Source organism: Lissotriton helveticus, chromosome 6 (genome assembly GCF_964261635.1).
Source record: "Lissotriton helveticus chromosome 6, aLisHel1.1, whole genome shotgun sequence".
Classification (NCBI taxonomy): Eukaryota; Metazoa; Chordata; class Amphibia; order Caudata; family Salamandridae; genus Lissotriton; species Lissotriton helveticus.
The window spans coordinates 612,332,670-612,351,160 of NC_136067.1; the positions used below are offsets into that span (position 1 = coordinate 612,332,670).

General features: G+C 41.6%; 1 protein-coding gene across 6 annotated transcripts in view; it reads right to left on the reverse strand.

Moving 5' to 3' along the window:
* Positions 1–18,491, reverse strand: part of COL12A1 (collagen type XII alpha 1 chain) — a 433,058-nt gene that overhangs the window by 312,619 nt on the left and 101,948 nt on the right. For 3 of the 6 annotated variants that reach the window (XM_078648068.1, XM_078648070.1, XM_078648069.1), the window contains exons 14-15: positions 4,754–5,023; positions 1,590–1,856 (exon numbers count right to left, since the gene is read on the reverse strand). The exons of the other annotated variants lie outside the window; for them this stretch is intronic. In XM_078648068.1, the coding sequence (XP_078504194.1) occupies positions 1,590–1,856; positions 4,754–5,023 (537 nt within the window). The remainder of the gene's footprint in view (positions 1–1,589; positions 1,857–4,753; positions 5,024–18,491) is intronic. 6 annotated transcript variants of the gene reach the window in all.

Consider the following 18,491-nt stretch of genomic DNA (forward strand, 5'->3'; position numbering starts at 1 on the left):
ACCTCTCTACATTTTCTCTGTTTTTGCTTAGGTTGGATATCGATGTCTCATTTAGGGACGTGATATGCAGGTACAGTTTACCTAAACTTTCCCTGGAGATTTTTCAGATCCTTCCTTTTTTTTTTAAATATACACAACCCACCCAGGTATAGGGCAGAGATTATTTACTTATTTCAATTGGTCCTGAAGAAATGCCACGGATCCCTCCTGTACCACACAGGCGTGAAGCATGTCTAAATCTCACATGTCAGAATTGCCACAGCTCATTATACTCCAGAGACAATGTTCAAATCCTTGTATTTAATCCTGCCAAGCGGATCATAGATTAAAAACTTGTTGATACTCCTGCAGTAGTTTTATGGGACAATTTTTTTCACTCAATACACTACTCTATGTTCTCAGACCTTCACTCACTCATGCGGCTTAAAGAGAAAATCTCCGCCAAAGAGCCCACTTGCGGGGCCCGTGGGGCATTGCAGCTCAGTTCTCACGAGGAGCTAAGACCTATGATGAACCATGACACCCATTTGGGTGTGTGAGGGCTCAATCTACCAATTAGGAAGACTCCCCCTCAACTGTTGGATTATCCACCGCTACCTTACTTTTCATATCCCTTTCTCAATAGGAACATTTACCCTCCATTTGTATTTATACTCTTATAGATGTAATTTACTCTAATTAGATTAAACAATTATAAGTGCACTGTATTCACATATATAACACACACAGTTCTATTTTTCTAACCCTATGAACATAATCAAGGATAGCTGGGCAATCCTAATTCAACCAGGAACGAGTTCCTGCCTGAATCAGGATTATGAGACATGAAGTGACAGATACATTCCACCAGTGAAAACCTTTCTGAATTGATGCCTAAACTCTAGTTTCCATGATTAATAATAATTCTTTGGTTTAAAACCGTTCATTGTGGAGTAATATCGCATCACAGAATTAGAGTATCCCACAGTACTGGTAATTCTGGGTACGGTGTGTAAGGAAAATGCCTTTTTTTGTGTGGTCACCCCCAAAATATTGGACTGATGCTGCCATTTTTTCGACTCTGAGAGTGCACAGAGACCTGCTAACCAGACCTCAGTGCCTGTTCCCTGACCCTATAACTGAGTTTGTTTGATTGGCTTATACACAGTTGGCATAGGCTAGCTTACTTGCACGTCCCTAGTATATTGTACCCAGGTGCTGTAAGTTAGAATGTCACCCTAGGATCTGCTGTACTGATTGTGCCACCCTGGGACAAACCTGGCTCCAAGTCTGCCACTGTAGACTGGAAGGGCAGCTGTAAAATTGTAACTCGACTTTGCAATTTCAAGCAATGGCAAAGCCCCACTCTTCCCTTTCTAATACACATATTATTATTCCTTGCATTGTTGTTTCTTGCTGCTTTGTTGATGTTGCTATTGCTATGTTGATATATGTCTACATAGAGACTAATATCTTTTAAATGTTTTTTATGTCACGTAGAAAACAGTAAAGCAACCATAAATAGCAAGATGTATGCACCATATTTTCAGTGGTACCAAGCACTCAGTCACAAGCGTTCGTTCCCAGCCTCCTACTCATTAGCTACTTACGTGTAGTTCCACTCCCTTGCCTTGTTTTGCCATCGCCTTCTCTGTAGACAGGAATGACAGAAATGTCATAGGTTGTCAGCGGTGTCAGTCTTCTCAATACTGTGGATGTGACTGCTGGTGGAATTTTGGCAACAATCTGCCGCCCTCCAGCACGTGGGCGGTAAACAACACGATAGTTCAGGACATTGCCAGGCGCAGGCTGCCATGTCGCTTTCATTGTTGTCTCAGTCTCTTCACTAATTTTCACAATCTTGCCATCAGGAGACGCTGTGTGGAGCAAAATGTAACCAACTATTACAGCAGTTCGAGAATGGAAATACCTTCCACCCCACAAATTCAATGATTTTTAAGGGTCTTAAAAAGTGGAATTTTCATAAACAAACTGGATATAATGATCGGTTAGTAGAAATAACCATTTCATAAGGCACGTATGCTACACGCAGAGTGAATCACTATACTTTCCAAAATGGTAAACCCATCCTCATTATATTTTAATACGCAAAGTTTCCAGGAACTGGAACTCACTTTCTAACATTCTAGCAATTACATTGTGCGGTGTATGGCCCTGCCCATTACATCCCTGAAACATGAGAAAGAGTTAATGTTTATTACAGGCATATCTGATTTTGATGTCTGAGTGAGTGAATATGCAAGTGTGTTGAGTGAACGTAAAGGAGAAATTGGGCAATTGTAATGTTATTTTACCACAGGGATTCCCATTACCTATAATTTTGCATCTTCCCACTGACATGTGACGTTACATTTCATATGGGGATTGGGATTAATATAGAACTGTAGGAGTGCGACCTCCTGAGGATGGCATCCGGCACAGAATGAAAGATGAAATGCATAAATACCAAAGTCAGACTTTCCATTGTTTTTCCCTTCAGCTGAATAAAAGCCCACTATGTAGACTTTAATGTCTGAAACAAAATAATTATGCTTCTAGCTTCAATTTCATCTTAAATCAATGTGAGTGCTCTTGTGAGGATAACTAATGACATTAAAATACCAGAGACATGATCTAAGCCGTAGTGCTAAATCTGAAGAGGGTGTGGGGGGCGGGTCCCACTTATGGAGTTTCCTCCACCCATAGGGAACTAAATTCTACCAGTGAATGTTCTTCCAGATTTAGGGCCTCCTCCAAGTACCAGTGGATTTTCAATTGCCAACAACACTAAACCAGGACCTAAAACTATAGTCACCTTTACAGAATCACCAGTTTAGCGTGAAATTTAAAATAGTGCTTTAAAAAGAGATGAACTTTAATATGGTGAAAATAGACCCCAAATATTGCTACTGTGAGCTACTAAATCTTAAGTACAAATCAAAAATAGTTCAGTGTTGAACCTTCGGGGACTAATAACAACCTGTACAGGACATAACAAACACTATCAACATGACAAATAAGTTATGATGCTGCTGCAAAGAACGGAAATTACATCTTTGAAAGCGAAAGGAACAGGGGTTGATACGGGGACGACAGTGAGATTCTCCGATAACAAATTTTGAATACATCAAATGGTATGCAGACTATTGTAATTATAAACAAAAGAAACAAACAAGCAAAAACAAAGAGAAAGAAAGAAAAAGTCCAACTTAAAAGTAAAAAAAGTGTTTTTGTCATTCCGCCTGTAATTCTTGCAGCTTGGGGTGTGTGAAATAGAAAAGTAAGTATTCTGTTAAACATAGCAAGGAAAAAGGGGGCACGGAGGGCCTTTTTAACAGGTTGAATGCTCAAACTTGTGATGACGGGCAAAGCTGAACATACAAGCCAGTATTGGCTGGCATGGCTTTCACAGTAGATTTGGATAAGAAGAAGAGCACCAGGTGGAAGAAAGAGGCATTGACTGCCCAGGAAGTACCCGAAGCCGCATTTTACAGGAGTGGTAATGCATGTTTTTAGGCCAGTCTGCCCTAGGCTCACTGTTGAATCAGTATCTGTTTTAGCGAAGTAAAGTTTAAGAGAGAAACTAAATCGACAAAACTGATATGAAGCTGAAACCAGAGGCTTTTACCTATAGCACTGACACAAGCAAATGTAGGTATGTTACAACGGAGGCAAGATAGAGTGCATCATAGCCGATGAATGTCAGTCTTTCACATGAAAAACAATACAGTGCATCAAAACAGAAAGATTGCATCAGGAAAGGATTACAGAAAATCTCTAAGTCTTCTTACACGTCACAAGAAGGACCACAAGTCTAAAGGATTCAAGACATCTGGGAAATTCAACAATTCTACAACTATCTGAAGAAATTGCTTTGGTGCTGATATGTAAGACTCAAGTTAGTGTGTCAATAGTAAATCGTTAAATTGTTTTCTGCATTTTCTAGCTCCATGAATCCTTCGGAAAGCTTCTCAATTGGACTCTTGCAACTCAATAGCTACTTTCATATACCTACTTAAAATGTAATGTTCTACTTTTTTATCCTAACGGGAAAGGAAATTGCCAGCTTTGACAAAGCAGTACTAACAAATGTTTGAGGAAAAATGTGAATTGGAGCTTTAGCGTTACTGTATCATAGCCATAGTTTGGGACTTAAAGGATAATGACTATAAATTGAAACATGTGACAAAACACATAATAAAAACTGTAAAGGAGAGAATTATCTGGTCAATTGTTCATTGTTGGTAAGACAAAAACTGTGTAAGCGATGTCTTCGTAGACAGAATGAAAAATGACCAATGACCTAACATGACTACTTTTTATGAATAATGTGTAGAGTAATGAAAGTGAATGGTGTAGCACACCAAAGGGAACAGGAATTGGCAGCCGTGACAATGCTTCAAGAGATGAGGGACTTTGTCCAACATATTAAACTTTAAAACGTACGGTTAAGTGTATAGCTCAATTTTGTTAATGAAATGCCAAAACTGGAGAATTATTAAGGCCACACGGAGAGCACTGCACTCACCAAAGGAGCTGGATGAATGGCAAGGGTAAGCATAGCGCTGCTGCTGGCACCAATGCTACATTGTGAAGTGACGGGTAAGGATTGGTTACATCCCTCAAGACTGTACGGCAATTAATTCTCATTTTGTTTAAGCTAAATAAGTAGATTATGATATACATTACAAATGCAAAATGAGTGTTACAAATTGAGTCATATTTTTTCCATGACTCAAAATCCTTTACTGGATGCAAGAATTACGTATTGTACCTTCAGTTGTTGCTTCCCCGGTTAAGGGGTCTCCTTCACCACTGGCGTAGGTGGCATAGACAGAAAGTCTATATTTCGTCTCAGGATCCAGGTTCCTGAGGACAGTATTTGTGATATCGCCGGGGACAAGGTTTTCACCTGTTTTGTCATCGAAAAGGGACTGCCATGCTATTCTGTAGCCTCTGACCATTCCTGGAGCGGCAGTCCATGATGTGCCGATGGTTGTATCTGTAATGTCCTTAATAATCAAGTCACGAGGGGAGCCACGCTCTGCAAGACATTTGGGATTACAACAGATTAGCATGGAGAAAATGGAAGTTTCAAGTACAACCCATACGTGTACACATATACAGTTCAGAAACACATTGTATGTGAGGTATCATCACAAATCGATCTCTCTGTTATTAAGATGGCCACAGAAAACTGCCCCTCTCGCTGAACGTAGACAGTGCTTCACAGGGCGAATTGAGGACTGTACTGAGGTTTTCAGCTTCTTATTCTTATTTAAGACACTTACAGTGCAATTCCAAAATTCAAGATTTTAACCCATCATAATAAAATAGAAGAAAATGAAACAATGAGTAAGACCAAAGATGGTTTGAAATAAAAGTATGCACTTTTTAATGTTGTTGTGAGAACTCGGAACAGTTCTGAGACCCATCACTAATTGAATTCAGGTTATGGGAAACACGTTGGAAAATGTAGGATACCCACTGTGGTGTAGAGCACATTCAAAAAGACAAGCAGAGCCGTCTATCAGGATTTTGTCCACACCTCTCAGATTGATGAATGCCAATCAGGACTCCAAGTAAGACCTTCATTACAAGTGGCCATTACATTCCCTGCTATTTCCGAGCCACACAATTACAGTTACTAGAGGTATAAGAAACTCAATGAATGCAGAAATGACTGGTTTTACACCTCATTAAGGTATACCTAGGGAAGTCAGTGTTTCCACACTGATGCCTGCATGTTTTCCCCTGGAATTTCACACAGAGATTTCAGCTGTTCTTAGTGGCTGAACTCTTCATGTGAAAAGACAAAACTTATAACTCCCATTCTCCAAGCACCTCTTGATACTAAGCCCATCGCAATTAGGGGAACACTTGTAATACAAGCATGTGTACCAGGGCCAGACTGGGACTACTATGGAAAACGTTTTGCAAGGTATCGAAGACTGAATGTATTTGAGCTTGCTTCAAGAAATGTTATTTTAATAACAGAGAATTCAACAGTAAAGACCACTAGACCATAAACCAGGCCCACGGCAGACACACTGACCTATCAGACCAGGTCATCTGGCACTGATTGATTGCCCGATAGGTCAATCCACATCCTTTATGTATCTTACCAGAGGCCTAATTGCCATTAGCTTGGAAATATCCTGTTATTTTTAAAATGTGAATGTCTCTTATTAGGTCTCATCATTGGGTTGGAGGAAAGGTGGGACATAATGTACAAACTGATTTCTTGAATGAATGAATGAATTAATTAATTAATTAATTAAAAAGCACCAAAATCACCCCCTAAGGGGTATCTTTGCGCTGGAGGAAGCGGAAACCCCAAACCAGAGGAATCAATTGCCAAAGAGTTTGGTTTTGAGGAGTTTCCTAAAAAGAAGGAAATCCGTGCACTTTCCGAGTTACAAGGGCAGGCGATTCCAATCGAGGGGAGCAAGATAAGAAAAGGCTTTACCTCTCATATAGGACATTCTAAAATGGGGGATGATAAGGAGAGATTTCTGCCTGGAGCATAGGGCTCTGCCGGGCAGATAAGGGATGAGTTTGACAGTTATGCTGCTAGGTCCTTTATCATTTAAAGCTTTGTGTGCAATGCAGCAGATCTTAAACTTGATTCTCTGGCATATGGGAAGCTAGTGTAGTTGACGCAGCAGTGGCAAAGAGGCTGTTCTGGATGGCATGCTCTGTACCACTCGGACCACAGTGTTTTGGATCATCTGGAGTTTATTCAATAAAGATTCATTTTCTGCAGCCAGAAGTACGTTACAGTAGCCCAACCAACTGATGACCAGTGCTTGAATCAGAGTTTTTTGCATTGTATTTCTTAATAACATTACAACAATATTAGGAAGTACAAATATTAAAATGGAATGAACCTATGACTCATAATGACATCTGATATAACCAACCCTTTCAGGCAAAATTAATTAGTCAACTCTAGCAGACATGCATCCAGATGTTCTAAAAGAGTGGCCACAAAAAGTGGTTGCAAACTGCAATAGACTTTTTGTGACCAGTCTTTAATTTTGAGATGCAACCTAATTATTAAAAGATTGCATCACAAAATCCCCAGACGCAGGGAGCGCAGTAAGATCTGCCTGATGAATAGTAATTAGGCAGGGGGCCCCCTGTGATTGGCTGAAAACACAGGGACGTTGGCATGCAAAAAAAGAGCACACCACCTTCCTCATGTCTGCCTTTCCAGACGGGAAATGTTTTTAAGCAACCTGCGTTCTTTAAAGGAACCAGCGTTACTATTAAAAAAAAACATTTGTGTTTGGGGTTCTGAGGCTGCCAATCCTATTCACACAAAGGAGGTTGTTCCAAAGGGACATCTTCAATTTGGAAATCAATTGACACCCCCTTTGAGGTGTCAGTAACTGATGGTAAATGGTTTGAGACTTTAATAGGGGTCTCAAACTATTAATAATAATGAATTATGCCATCCTGAATTTCAGTTAGAAGGGAAAGCCTTTCACATGTTTTGCAAGTTGGAAAGGTTTTTCCAACTCCCGAAGTCGTTTAATGCACATCAAAAAGACATTTTGTACTCACAAATCCTAGTAACTTTGGAAACCACAGAGTTTGCAAATGCAAAATGGCTTTGCCCATCTCACCCTAAGTTTAAAACTCTCCCTTCTCAATAAAAAAACAACTGCTGCACCTCAAATCAGTGGTATAGAACAGGCACCACAACTAGCCACATGTCCCATCCATAATTTGGAATGGATGACTGTGGAAGTGACTTTGAATTAAGACATATTTTGCTACTAATGGTTCATTATCTAAAGCTGCATCTGTGGAGAAGTGTGGCTCACTGGTTAGAGGAGGCAGACCTGGAAGCAGAGGTCAGCCTGGGACCAGGGTTCAATTCCTGGCTCGGTGGGGTCTTGAGTCCTAAAATGTCCATGGACTCGACAATTCTCACTCCGGTGCCTACTCGATTCACGGGTTCACACTCTGCGACTCTGGGCAATAGCTTGCTTAATCTCCACAACGGCCCCTCGCGGCGGGATGCCTGGCTTTCACCTTGCGGATACCCTGCCGGGGTTATCTCACAGGGGAATACCAGGACGGGTTCCCTAAGCAAGCGCTTAGAAACCGCTTGGTGATTTGCGCTATATAAATTCCTGTACATTTACATTTACATCTGTTGCATACTCGCCAAAAGCTACCCAAACACTTGCTCTAGCCTAATTATTATGACTATCTGTTATTGTGCACAAGATGAACATTTCAACCACATTAAAAAAGAGAACCTCTGCATTACACAAAAGACCTGGCATATAAAGAAACCTCTCTACTTGGTCAAAAACTAATGATATCAGACAAACGATAATGATATCAGAAAATGTTTACCCAAACAGAGTTGACATATCCATTACTCTAGCCATGCCACAAACACAAACTCACCAAATACAGGGTATGATTTGTGAGTAACCTGCGCCTTTACCCCCCACCCACCACCACCCACCACCACTGGACATCACTTTCAGTCCAATCAGCATCATGGAAACTCTTTTTATATTTTGCAAACGTTTGAAATCGTCCAGCAAAAACATTTAGCACAATCCTAACTAACCTCACACACACCCCTTTTCAGCCTCCATGCATGCTTCTCACCAGGCCTTCCAGCCCTGCACTTAGCTTAGCCTTTCTGTGCAGTTTCCTGTGCAATTCTGCAACAACAGTCATGTGGTATGTTACATTGTGTATTAGACCAATCATAAAAGATAAAGCTGCTGACGTACGATCATATGGCAAAATAACCTCTCCTTTATCTGATTTGTAGATTAGGTCCCAAGGAAACTTGGTATCTCTTTAGCATTGCTTTATTGACCATGTAAATTTGATACTTATATCCTCCACTCATTCATAATAGAAGAGACTCTGTTGCACCTCACATCTCCCCACTATATTGTCTTATGAAGGTTAAAGAAGGATGGTTAGGCTCTTTTTAACACCACATTATTTGCTATATACGTTTTGAATGCGTACCTTCAACCCACTCATAACAGAAGACATTCTATTGCTCCATAATTATGAAAAATCTATTGACTTGTGAGGAGTATAGACACTTCCAGTCATCCGCTCATGAATTCTTCTTATGATCCTCACTGGCTGAATATCGGGCTGGGTAGTGATGGATGGATGGATGGATGGATGGATAATAGGTGGGATGGTTGCTCTAGAGATATAAGGCAGTGGATGGATGCATGTATGAGTGAGTGAAAGGACAGATAAATGTTGCTTGGAAAGATACACGTGCCAATGGATGATTTTAGATGGTTGGATGGATAGGTGGTCTGAGTGGGATGAATGGCTGGATGGATGGAAGATAGGTGAGAAGGTTGCTATTGAAATATAAGGCAGAGGATGGATGCATGTATGAGTGAGTGGATGGTCAGCTAAATGTTGCTTGGAAAGATACACGGGCGGATGGATGGATGGATGGAATATAGGTGAGCGGGTTGCTCTAGAGATATAAGGCAGTGGCTGGATGCATGGATAAGTGAGTGGGTGGACAGATAAATGTTGCTTGGAAAGATATACAGGTGGGTGGATGGATGGATAAATGGACAGATTGCTTTGATTTTCTTTTTGCTCATTGTGACTGCTGGCTTGTACTCGGTTATGAAAGACAAGCCCATTTTCCTGTGGTCACCATCTATATCCATATTACAATTAGTGTGAACCTTTAGAGGAAAATCTGAACATACTTCACATTTTAAGATAGGCAGGCTTCCCTTCTAGCATGGCAGTGAAGAAATTAAATCAACTTTATTTTCCAAGTTAATTGTACACTAATACTGGCAAAAGCCGCGTAGCTTCCGCAAAGCTTGAAAAGTTATTAGTTATCAAAAATAAATCACAATCTACTTGTTTTGGTCTGATTCAAAACGTTTCCAGACCTAGACTTTGCAATTCAATACGATAATAAATGCTGCTCGAGTGGAAAATGATCGAAACTTTGCAATGTGCATTACCAGATGTTTCACAGTAAAATAAACCATACTTTCAATATTTTGTAATTCTTCATAAAAATACTTGTCACTTTATATTGGCTATTTTACATGCGCACTTTGGCACTGTACGAGTTCAGCGGGAAACTTTCTGCTTTCACAGCAAAATATTTCCCAAGTAGTTGAGTGATTCAGTTAATGGTGTCTACGTGAAACCACCAGATGAAAAGTGCTTTAAAACCATCATTCATGCAGTCTTGCATCTGTCAGTACATGTCTATGCTGATAATTGGGCTGCTTTCAAACAAAATCATTTTCCACCACCTGAAAAATATAAATCACTACTGGAAAATAAAAGGAATCCTTTAAAATTGAAATATTACTGAGGCAGCTCGAAATAAATATGGCTTGGCTCTACAACCGAGATGAAACGGAAAACACTGTACCTAGAAAAGCTATATAAAATGTTGCTCACATGAAGTACTCTTCCAAGTCAAATTGGCTCTTTTCAGCTAGAAGCAGTCCAGGATATAGACACATTTACAGATGTCCTACAGGCCAGTGCTTCGCAAGATGTACCAGGACTAGTCCAGTGGCACGTCCATGTCATATCCTTGCTTTCGCTAAAATTTACATGTTTAAAATTGTATTTGAACTAATTAGGGAATTTAACCCATATGGTCACCATTTTAGAGGATGCATATTGGAGGATATTTCCTTAAGTGGACCACTGCAGGCACACAGTAGGGCTTTGATGATACATGGTGCCTCACAGTGGTTGAAACAATTTAGATAAACATACAGGGAGCACAAGCAGAACGTTGGGCTCATATGCTGAACCTTAATCACCATGAAAGAAAAGTAGTATCAACACCATCCTAATCTTCCTTTGTTTCTACCCACAAGCCTTCTCCCTTCTCAGAATGCATCTCTCCCATCTTTGTACAGTGCTGCGTAGCTAGAAGAACACTTTATAACCCCAATTCATGGACATACATTCGTAGTCACATATCTGTGGTCGCTGAATTAGAAAGGTAGAAAAACACTATTTCAAGTTAGACCATGACAGAATTCAAGAAATAACATTTTAGGATACTTTTCACTAAGTGATGGCAAGAAAAATAGTAAACACTATTATTAAAGTGCCAGGGAGCAACAGTACTGACATAGTGGAGGTGGAAGAGGTGTGGCGCAGCAGCCAGGGTGCCTGACCCTGGACCACAGGGTTCACGGTTCGATCCCCGGTGCTGGTGGTGTTACAAAATATATATGAATATCCATATAAATTCATGTGCATGCACTTCAAAAGATGTCATGCTTATATAAGATCACATTAACATGAGGCCTGGAGCTCAAAAGGGCTTCCTATCTGACCTTGACTGGACAAGCTTCAACAAGCTATTCTGTACCCCCTTACAGGTCACCTTGCTTGTCTTTGACTACATGATATGCAAGTGTTACACAGTGCAGAGCCTGCCTTTCTGGTCTGCCCATATCTGGCTGTTTTGCGTGGTGCAGACATTGCACATCCATGTCAGCCATATTTGGCTTGGTGCCTTATTCTAGTTCCGCTGACATGGCATTACTTTAGTGTTTATAGCACCTAGAAATCTGTCACTCTGGGAAGACGCGGTCTGAGAGCCCCTAAGGTGGCAGATCTGACTTCTTCCTTGCTAATTAGCAATGATGCATGCTTTTGGTACCAATAAATACATTTCACTCTATTTCTGAGCAAACCTGCTATGTCTGCAGAGTTTCATTCATTTGCTCCTGGGAGAGTGCCAATATTTCCCCATCAGGTGACAGGTTAGCCCAGCACCATGTGACTCTGGGCAATAGCTTGCTTATTCTTCCCGAGGGCCCCCGGCGCCGGGACACCTCTAAGGAGGTAGCTGTGCACTTTACAAATGCTGGCATTTATTTCATTTCAATATTGTAGGCTATTCGCTTCAAGATCAGGCAAGGGTAAAATGGATTCAACTGAGATGTCGTTATCAGCTGCAAAGATTGATGTTTCTATAGAAGAGTGAAAGTGAGTTGCCAAGAGGGAGTTTTTTCATTTTGGGTGACCTTTAACTAACAAAACGTTATGATTGTCTTGACCGCCAACTAAAAACTTAGGTAAAAATAATCAAAAGCAGTAGTTTACTCATGGACTATGAAGGCGGAGGAACAAAACTAACAGCAACTGGTATGCCATTGCATTATACCACCCTTCCTGTCTTCTAAGGACCAATGTCTTTGTTTCCATATGTGCTTCTGTGCTGTGGTTGGTGATCTTTTTGTTAGATATCACTGCCAAGTATGCGTATACTGTTAAGAATCAGATCGAAATCTGTTTATTTACTGCAGTGACGTCATAATAGTGGGTAACCATGGTGTTTACCCATTTTTGTGTCGTCACAAGTAGAAGTGCTCACTTCCCCTTTTTTGACCACCTTGCCCAGGTATCCGGAGCACAAAGGTGAATTTGCAATTGGCAGATTCATCAGCATTTTTCCACTTCTGTCATGTCTCCACTGACCCGAGGGAGGTGGGACAATGTGGGCAGCGCCATTCCTTCCTTCCTTTCAGCATGGGTCTCTGCAGACCTATGCTGATAGGACAAAATAGCCATCACTGACAAGTGGTGCAGATGAATTTAGGGGCATACATAACATAGCATACATTACATTAAGTCATAGCTGTCTAAAATCTGAATAATGGGAAGGGTTTTCACCTTGGGGTTTTGAGTGACATCATAGACAACTCAAGCTTCATTCTCGTCTGTTTGATGTCACTCAGAGCCGCTCAGTGAAAAAGATCCACCTTATTAAGTTACTCATTTAAAACACTGCATACTATATACAAGGGAACATTATTTATTTATAATGTCACATACTTTGTTTTCATGTCGGTGTGTTCTGGGGTCATTTGTGTTTTTAATCACAAAATTGTATTTCAGCTCGCTTGTGATCATTTATTTCAAGTGTAAAGTTACAACACACTTCTAAGTCGATAATAGTGGTGCAGTGGGCATCCACTTTCCCTCAGAAACTACGAGAGAAGATATTGCCCTGCCACCAACAACAGTCTCTGAGTGTCAGAGTAAAGACAAACTCGTACCTTTTCCAGAGCAGGGAGACGAAGCTTGATTGTCTGTGTAGCCTTCCTCTTACTAACATTGAGAGAAGGAGAAGCCTACAGCTAACTGCCTCAGCTCCAAGGCATCAACTCTTGTATTCGCCACACAGAGCTCTATTTTCGATTCGTTGCCTCCTCACAGAGTGCAGAGCCTCAGACTAGGGCCGTCTTAATAGCAGTGCTTAATTATTCATTAAGGATACATTAATTTTTGGTAGGCACGGGGAGATTAAGCGATTTGCCCAGAATCATAGGATGTTGAGCCAATGCCAAGACTCGAGGTTGGATTTCCAGCTCCGAGGTTGGAAGCTCTGGCCATTAGGCCACATCTTCTCCCAAATTTCACGGTTAGTAATTGCTTCTACTTTGGGCGTAGCTAACAGGAGAAATGGGTTGGTGCAAGCTGCCTCCTGAGGAAAGCCCCAGCACTTACTTTTTTACAAATTAAACACTGTTTAACAGCATTAAAGGCTCATGGGCAAAGCAGTGCACTGGGCCACGCCTGCACGGATGTATGACGTTACAATGCAGGCTATTACAACGCCTGCCTTTACAACGCGGTTTTTACATCGCAAACCTTTACAACGCATAGCGCTTAGAGGTGCTGGATAGTGGTAAGTATAATTTTCTATTCCAACTCCAGTCCCCGTGGACACTAGGGAAGGTGTTGGATAGAAAATTAAACTTATTCCCTATCCTAGAGCGCCCCCCAGCGCAATGCGTTGTAATGGTTTGCGTTGTAATGACCGTGTTGTAATGGTAGTGCGTTGTAATAGTTTCGTTGTAAAGGTTGTTCACCCGCCTGCACAACTACTCACAGAATTAAAAAAGTTTAACGGAAAATGTGTGTTAAATTCTGTCCTGCATGGGGTCCCTATGCTGATGGGGTCCCCGGGCAACTGCTCATTGTGCCCATACGCTAAGACGGCACTGCCAGAGGCCCACCTCGGCATTAACACACAGAAGCAGCATCCCTCAGACCTACCTCAGCGTCAACAAACAGAAGCAGCAGGGCACCAAGCTGAGCTGGAAATGCCTGTACCAGGATCAGATTTCTGTGTACACAAGTCTCTTAATTGAATGAGAGACGCTGCATACTTAAGCGAAAACAGGTCTGTTTGTCTTTACTTTGGGGTGTCGAGGCAAAGCCCTAAACCATAGATCTGGACCAAAACGAATAAAAAGATTAAATAGTCAGCACAGGGGAATGTCATGATCTTTCCAGAAGAGGCTACTTTGTCGTTTTTTTAAGCGTGGAGGTTTGATAGCAAGAAGTTTTCTTAAAAGTGATTTAATTACAGGCAGGAGCCAGCTTAAAGGCCAGCTTTCTTATTTTCGTGGAAAATTTAGAGTCAACAACCTCACACCTGGCATGAGACCGTGTTTCCTCTATTTAGCCAGAGAACTTCTCTGTCTCTGGACAATGGGGCATATTATCAAGGAACGGTGTTCAAATTATCGCCACTTTAGCGGCAGGAAACTGCCGCTAAAGCGCCGATAATGGGCATGATAAGATGCAGTTGAAAATTCCCATAAAAGCCCATGTTGACACCAGAACATGGCCTTCTATGGAAATTCACAAGGGCATATTATCAAGCCCATTATCGCCGCTGTAGCAGCAGTTTCCTGCCGCTAAAGTGGCGATAATTTTAAGGCAGTTTCTTGATAATATACCCCATTAAGGCTGTTTCTTGATAATATGCCCCACAGGGACATTTCTGCCATTAGGCAGGACTAGGCAGCCGCCTAGGGCGGCAAAAGGTGGGGGGCGGCAAAAAACATGCAGGCAGCAGCAGCACCACGAGCCTCGGAGCCTGCAAACTGTACATCCGATTCCAGGGTCTGTTCTGCTAAAGCGGACTTGCATGTGGATGTGACCACAGGTGAGTAAGAAATTAGAACATCATCATTCAGGCCTGCTGCGTGTGACTGCGAACATGCAAAATATTTGTAATGAGTCCTTACTTGTAATTTTAAAAGAGGCCTGTGAGTGAGTCTATGAACTCATCTCGGTCCTCACAGCCCCAGAGACGGGCGCAGAACTGTGAGGGATATGGATGTTGGCGTGGGTTTCATTTGTTTGTTGCAGCAGCAGGCCCTAACCCTGATTATACTTTTTAAAACAAAAGCCAGGAATGGAAACATGGAGGCAATAAGTCAAAGCTGCTCCTAACTAGCACTAAAGACGTGCGTGGAGGCATCCGAAAAAAATTAAAATAAGATAGCGAGCCTCTGAGCCACAAGCTTTGGCAAAGCCAATAAAACTGATGTTAATGTGCAAATTATTTAAACTGTATGTGTGAGTGCCTGTGCTTCATGCAATGCCAGACCTATTCGTTTAGCCAATGCTATTATATTTTAGATTCCTGGGCTGTTTGGATAGAGGTTTTTGAAAATATGTGTGTGTATGACTCACGCACATTTCCTGACAAAAAGAGCAAAGAAGCCTGATGCACAGAAAAAAAACGATTTTCTTTCTGTATGCAATGCACACATAAAATGAAGAACATAATGTGCAAGAATTCCCTGTGCTTTGAGATGTACAATAATCCGACCTGCATCGCAATGGGAGCAGGAGTGGTACATTAAACATCCAGTAGCAAGAGGTGGGAGAGGGAAATTCTCTTCCGGGCTACTCTGTGGATATTTTGTAGACTTGGCTACAATAGGTCTTTCCGAAGCTGCTGCGTTTAGCCAGGCCTAACAAATAAAATAAGGTAGACATGGAGACATTGAACCAATAGGGCTTAGAGAGTAGTGATTGGTGCAAAGGGTGGGCAGAACTGTGTCCCTGGAGATCTCACATGATTCGACCTTCTACCAGAGCTGGGAAGGGTTTGCTCTGGCTGGTTCGTCTACAATGATGCTGAGAGAGGAAATGTATGTAGTAGCGTCTGTTTCCTATATAGTGTTCTCCAGGTACATGGAATAATACCTCTAGCCTGGATGACGGGGGCGATAGAGATGTAGTAAAAGGGAGGAGGCGGCATTTTTCAATTCTCACCTAGGGTGGCAAAACACCTAGAAACGGCCCTGATGCCCCAATGTCCTTCACTAACGATCTTTCTAAAACAGCAAAAAACATGGCTGTTCTGAGTGGCCGGTTCTAATGATCCCTGCCTGACATGCAGCACCGGGAAACCATCAGGGGTAGCCGTGCTATTTACAAATTTCACAACCTCTCTTTGACTTTCACTAACCTTATAATCTATGACTGAGGGTGCACTGTACCATATAACATATTATTGTTATTATTGCATCTAGATCCTAATATCTATTAAAAAGCATGCATGGAAGAAGTAGACATCTCTGTTTTTCCGATTAGAAACATGTCAGGGTGTATCTATCTCAAACGAAGGAAGCCATGAAAGCATAAACCTGGCTAGGAATGTTGGACCAAAGCAAATGAAAATACACCTTTTGTTTATTCGGAAATATCTTTTCAAAGAATGAGTCAAAGAAGAAATAAATTGCTTAAGTAGATTTAACGTAGATCTATCTTCATTTCTAATATTCCATGGGAAGTTATCTCTGTGGAGAAAGCGCCTATGAAGTGGCACCTGTTTAAATCCAGCAGCAATTCAGAGTTTCATTCGTCTGCAGTCAGTAACATGTAACACTTGAGTTGAATATTGTAATTATCCTTACGACTGGCAGAAGCGTTCAATATTTTACTACACGCCACCCACAGAGGCAAAGGTCACTGCACTCAGCGTGTATTTGGCAGTCAACTATAAACATTTACTACGGGTATGAAAACAAATGAGGCCAGGGTTTTACAAGGTTTTACACGTGGTGGAAGTTACCATGTACAAGACTAGGAACGTCCCTTCTGATCTGTAAGTACTGAGTGACAGGCCCCGTGGGGCAAGTATGCACGTGCCCACAGGTTACAGGGTTACAGAGTTCAGAGGGGCTGTTAACGCAATAGTTGCTAACTTCAAAGTGTTTAATGCAGGCAGGCCTTCATAAACTGCAGTACCCGTGATTTAGTGAGAAGCCACTTCATTTGAATGGTACATCCATGGGGCATGCTAGCCCAGCACAGGCTTAAACAAAAGGCAGTACAAAGCGGGGAGCTGGGAACGGAGACCTCTCTTTTGAAACATGAGTTATTTCTTACTGGGACATCAAAGGGCCGCACGGTGGGTGCCGGGTCTTAAGTTCCTAAGATGCTCGACATGTGTAGAGCTGCTGGGTCCGCTCTGTTATCTCTGGCTTGAGCTGTTTCCATTGCCTCACGCTCCACCTCTGGAGAGGAAAATCCCTCTGTATGCCCCGGAGCCCCACGCACTGGCATACTTGCAAGGCCATGGACTGGTCATGTCTGCAACTTTGTGTAAAATGTGCAGATGGACACTGACCGCACAACACTACAATGCTCAGCCAATATCGTGGACAGGTCCTTCAAGAAATCCCATAGTTGGCCAAAGTCTGCCATCGCTTCCCAGTCATGCCCTCCCACGTGCGACCAAGTCCATGCGTCATCATAATAGTTTAAGGACACACATTTCAAGAGTCTGACCCAAGCTCACTAGCATGAGTAGCATGACACCAAATCACATACAGGCATTTTTCCTGTGCTTCACATCTCCGTGCATCTATCCTCCCCCAAACACACAAGTGACAACGTTTTATATATATATTATCTTTTGCATGAACATGAGATTTACTGAATAGTCACGCAAACAGTAAAGTAGAGAGAAATTATGTTTATTCCTGTTTTAGTTTTATTGTAGCTAAGGTAGGCCTGAATTTCATAGGTTGCATTGTTTTGTGACGTGAACATTTTGGGGCACATGCATCAACCTATTTAGGAAGTGCAAACGGTGCGAATCGATAAATTCGGCCGTTTCCACTTCCTAAATACGTTTTTGGGATGCATCAAACACTTTTTCAGAATTTGCATTTTTTTGCATTTCTTAAAAATGCGAATGCATTTAAGGAATCACATTTGTGCGATTCCTTAAATGCAATGCATCATTTAAAAAAAAAATGCGAATTATGAAATAGGAAGTGCAAATTAACACGAGGTTGACCCTCGTGTTAATTTGCGAAAATCTGTCAAAAAGCTAAAAAATGCATTTTTTAAACTGTCATGTGATGTTACAGACACACATGTCCTTAGGACATGTGTGTGTGAAACATGCACTTTCAAATGCATTTCAGGGGTTCAGGGGGGGTCCTTTGGACCCCCCCCTGCACCCTTGGAATGCATCAACAAATTGCGAATTTGTAAATGCCTTCCCATTGACTCCTATGGGCCTTTTGGCCCATAGGAATCAATGGGATTTGAGAAAATGCACTTAGGAATTCGGTATTTATTTGCGATTCGGTAAAAATTGCGATTTTTACCGAATCACAAATAAATACCGAAAAAAATGATGCATAGCATTTTGCAATTCTTAATTT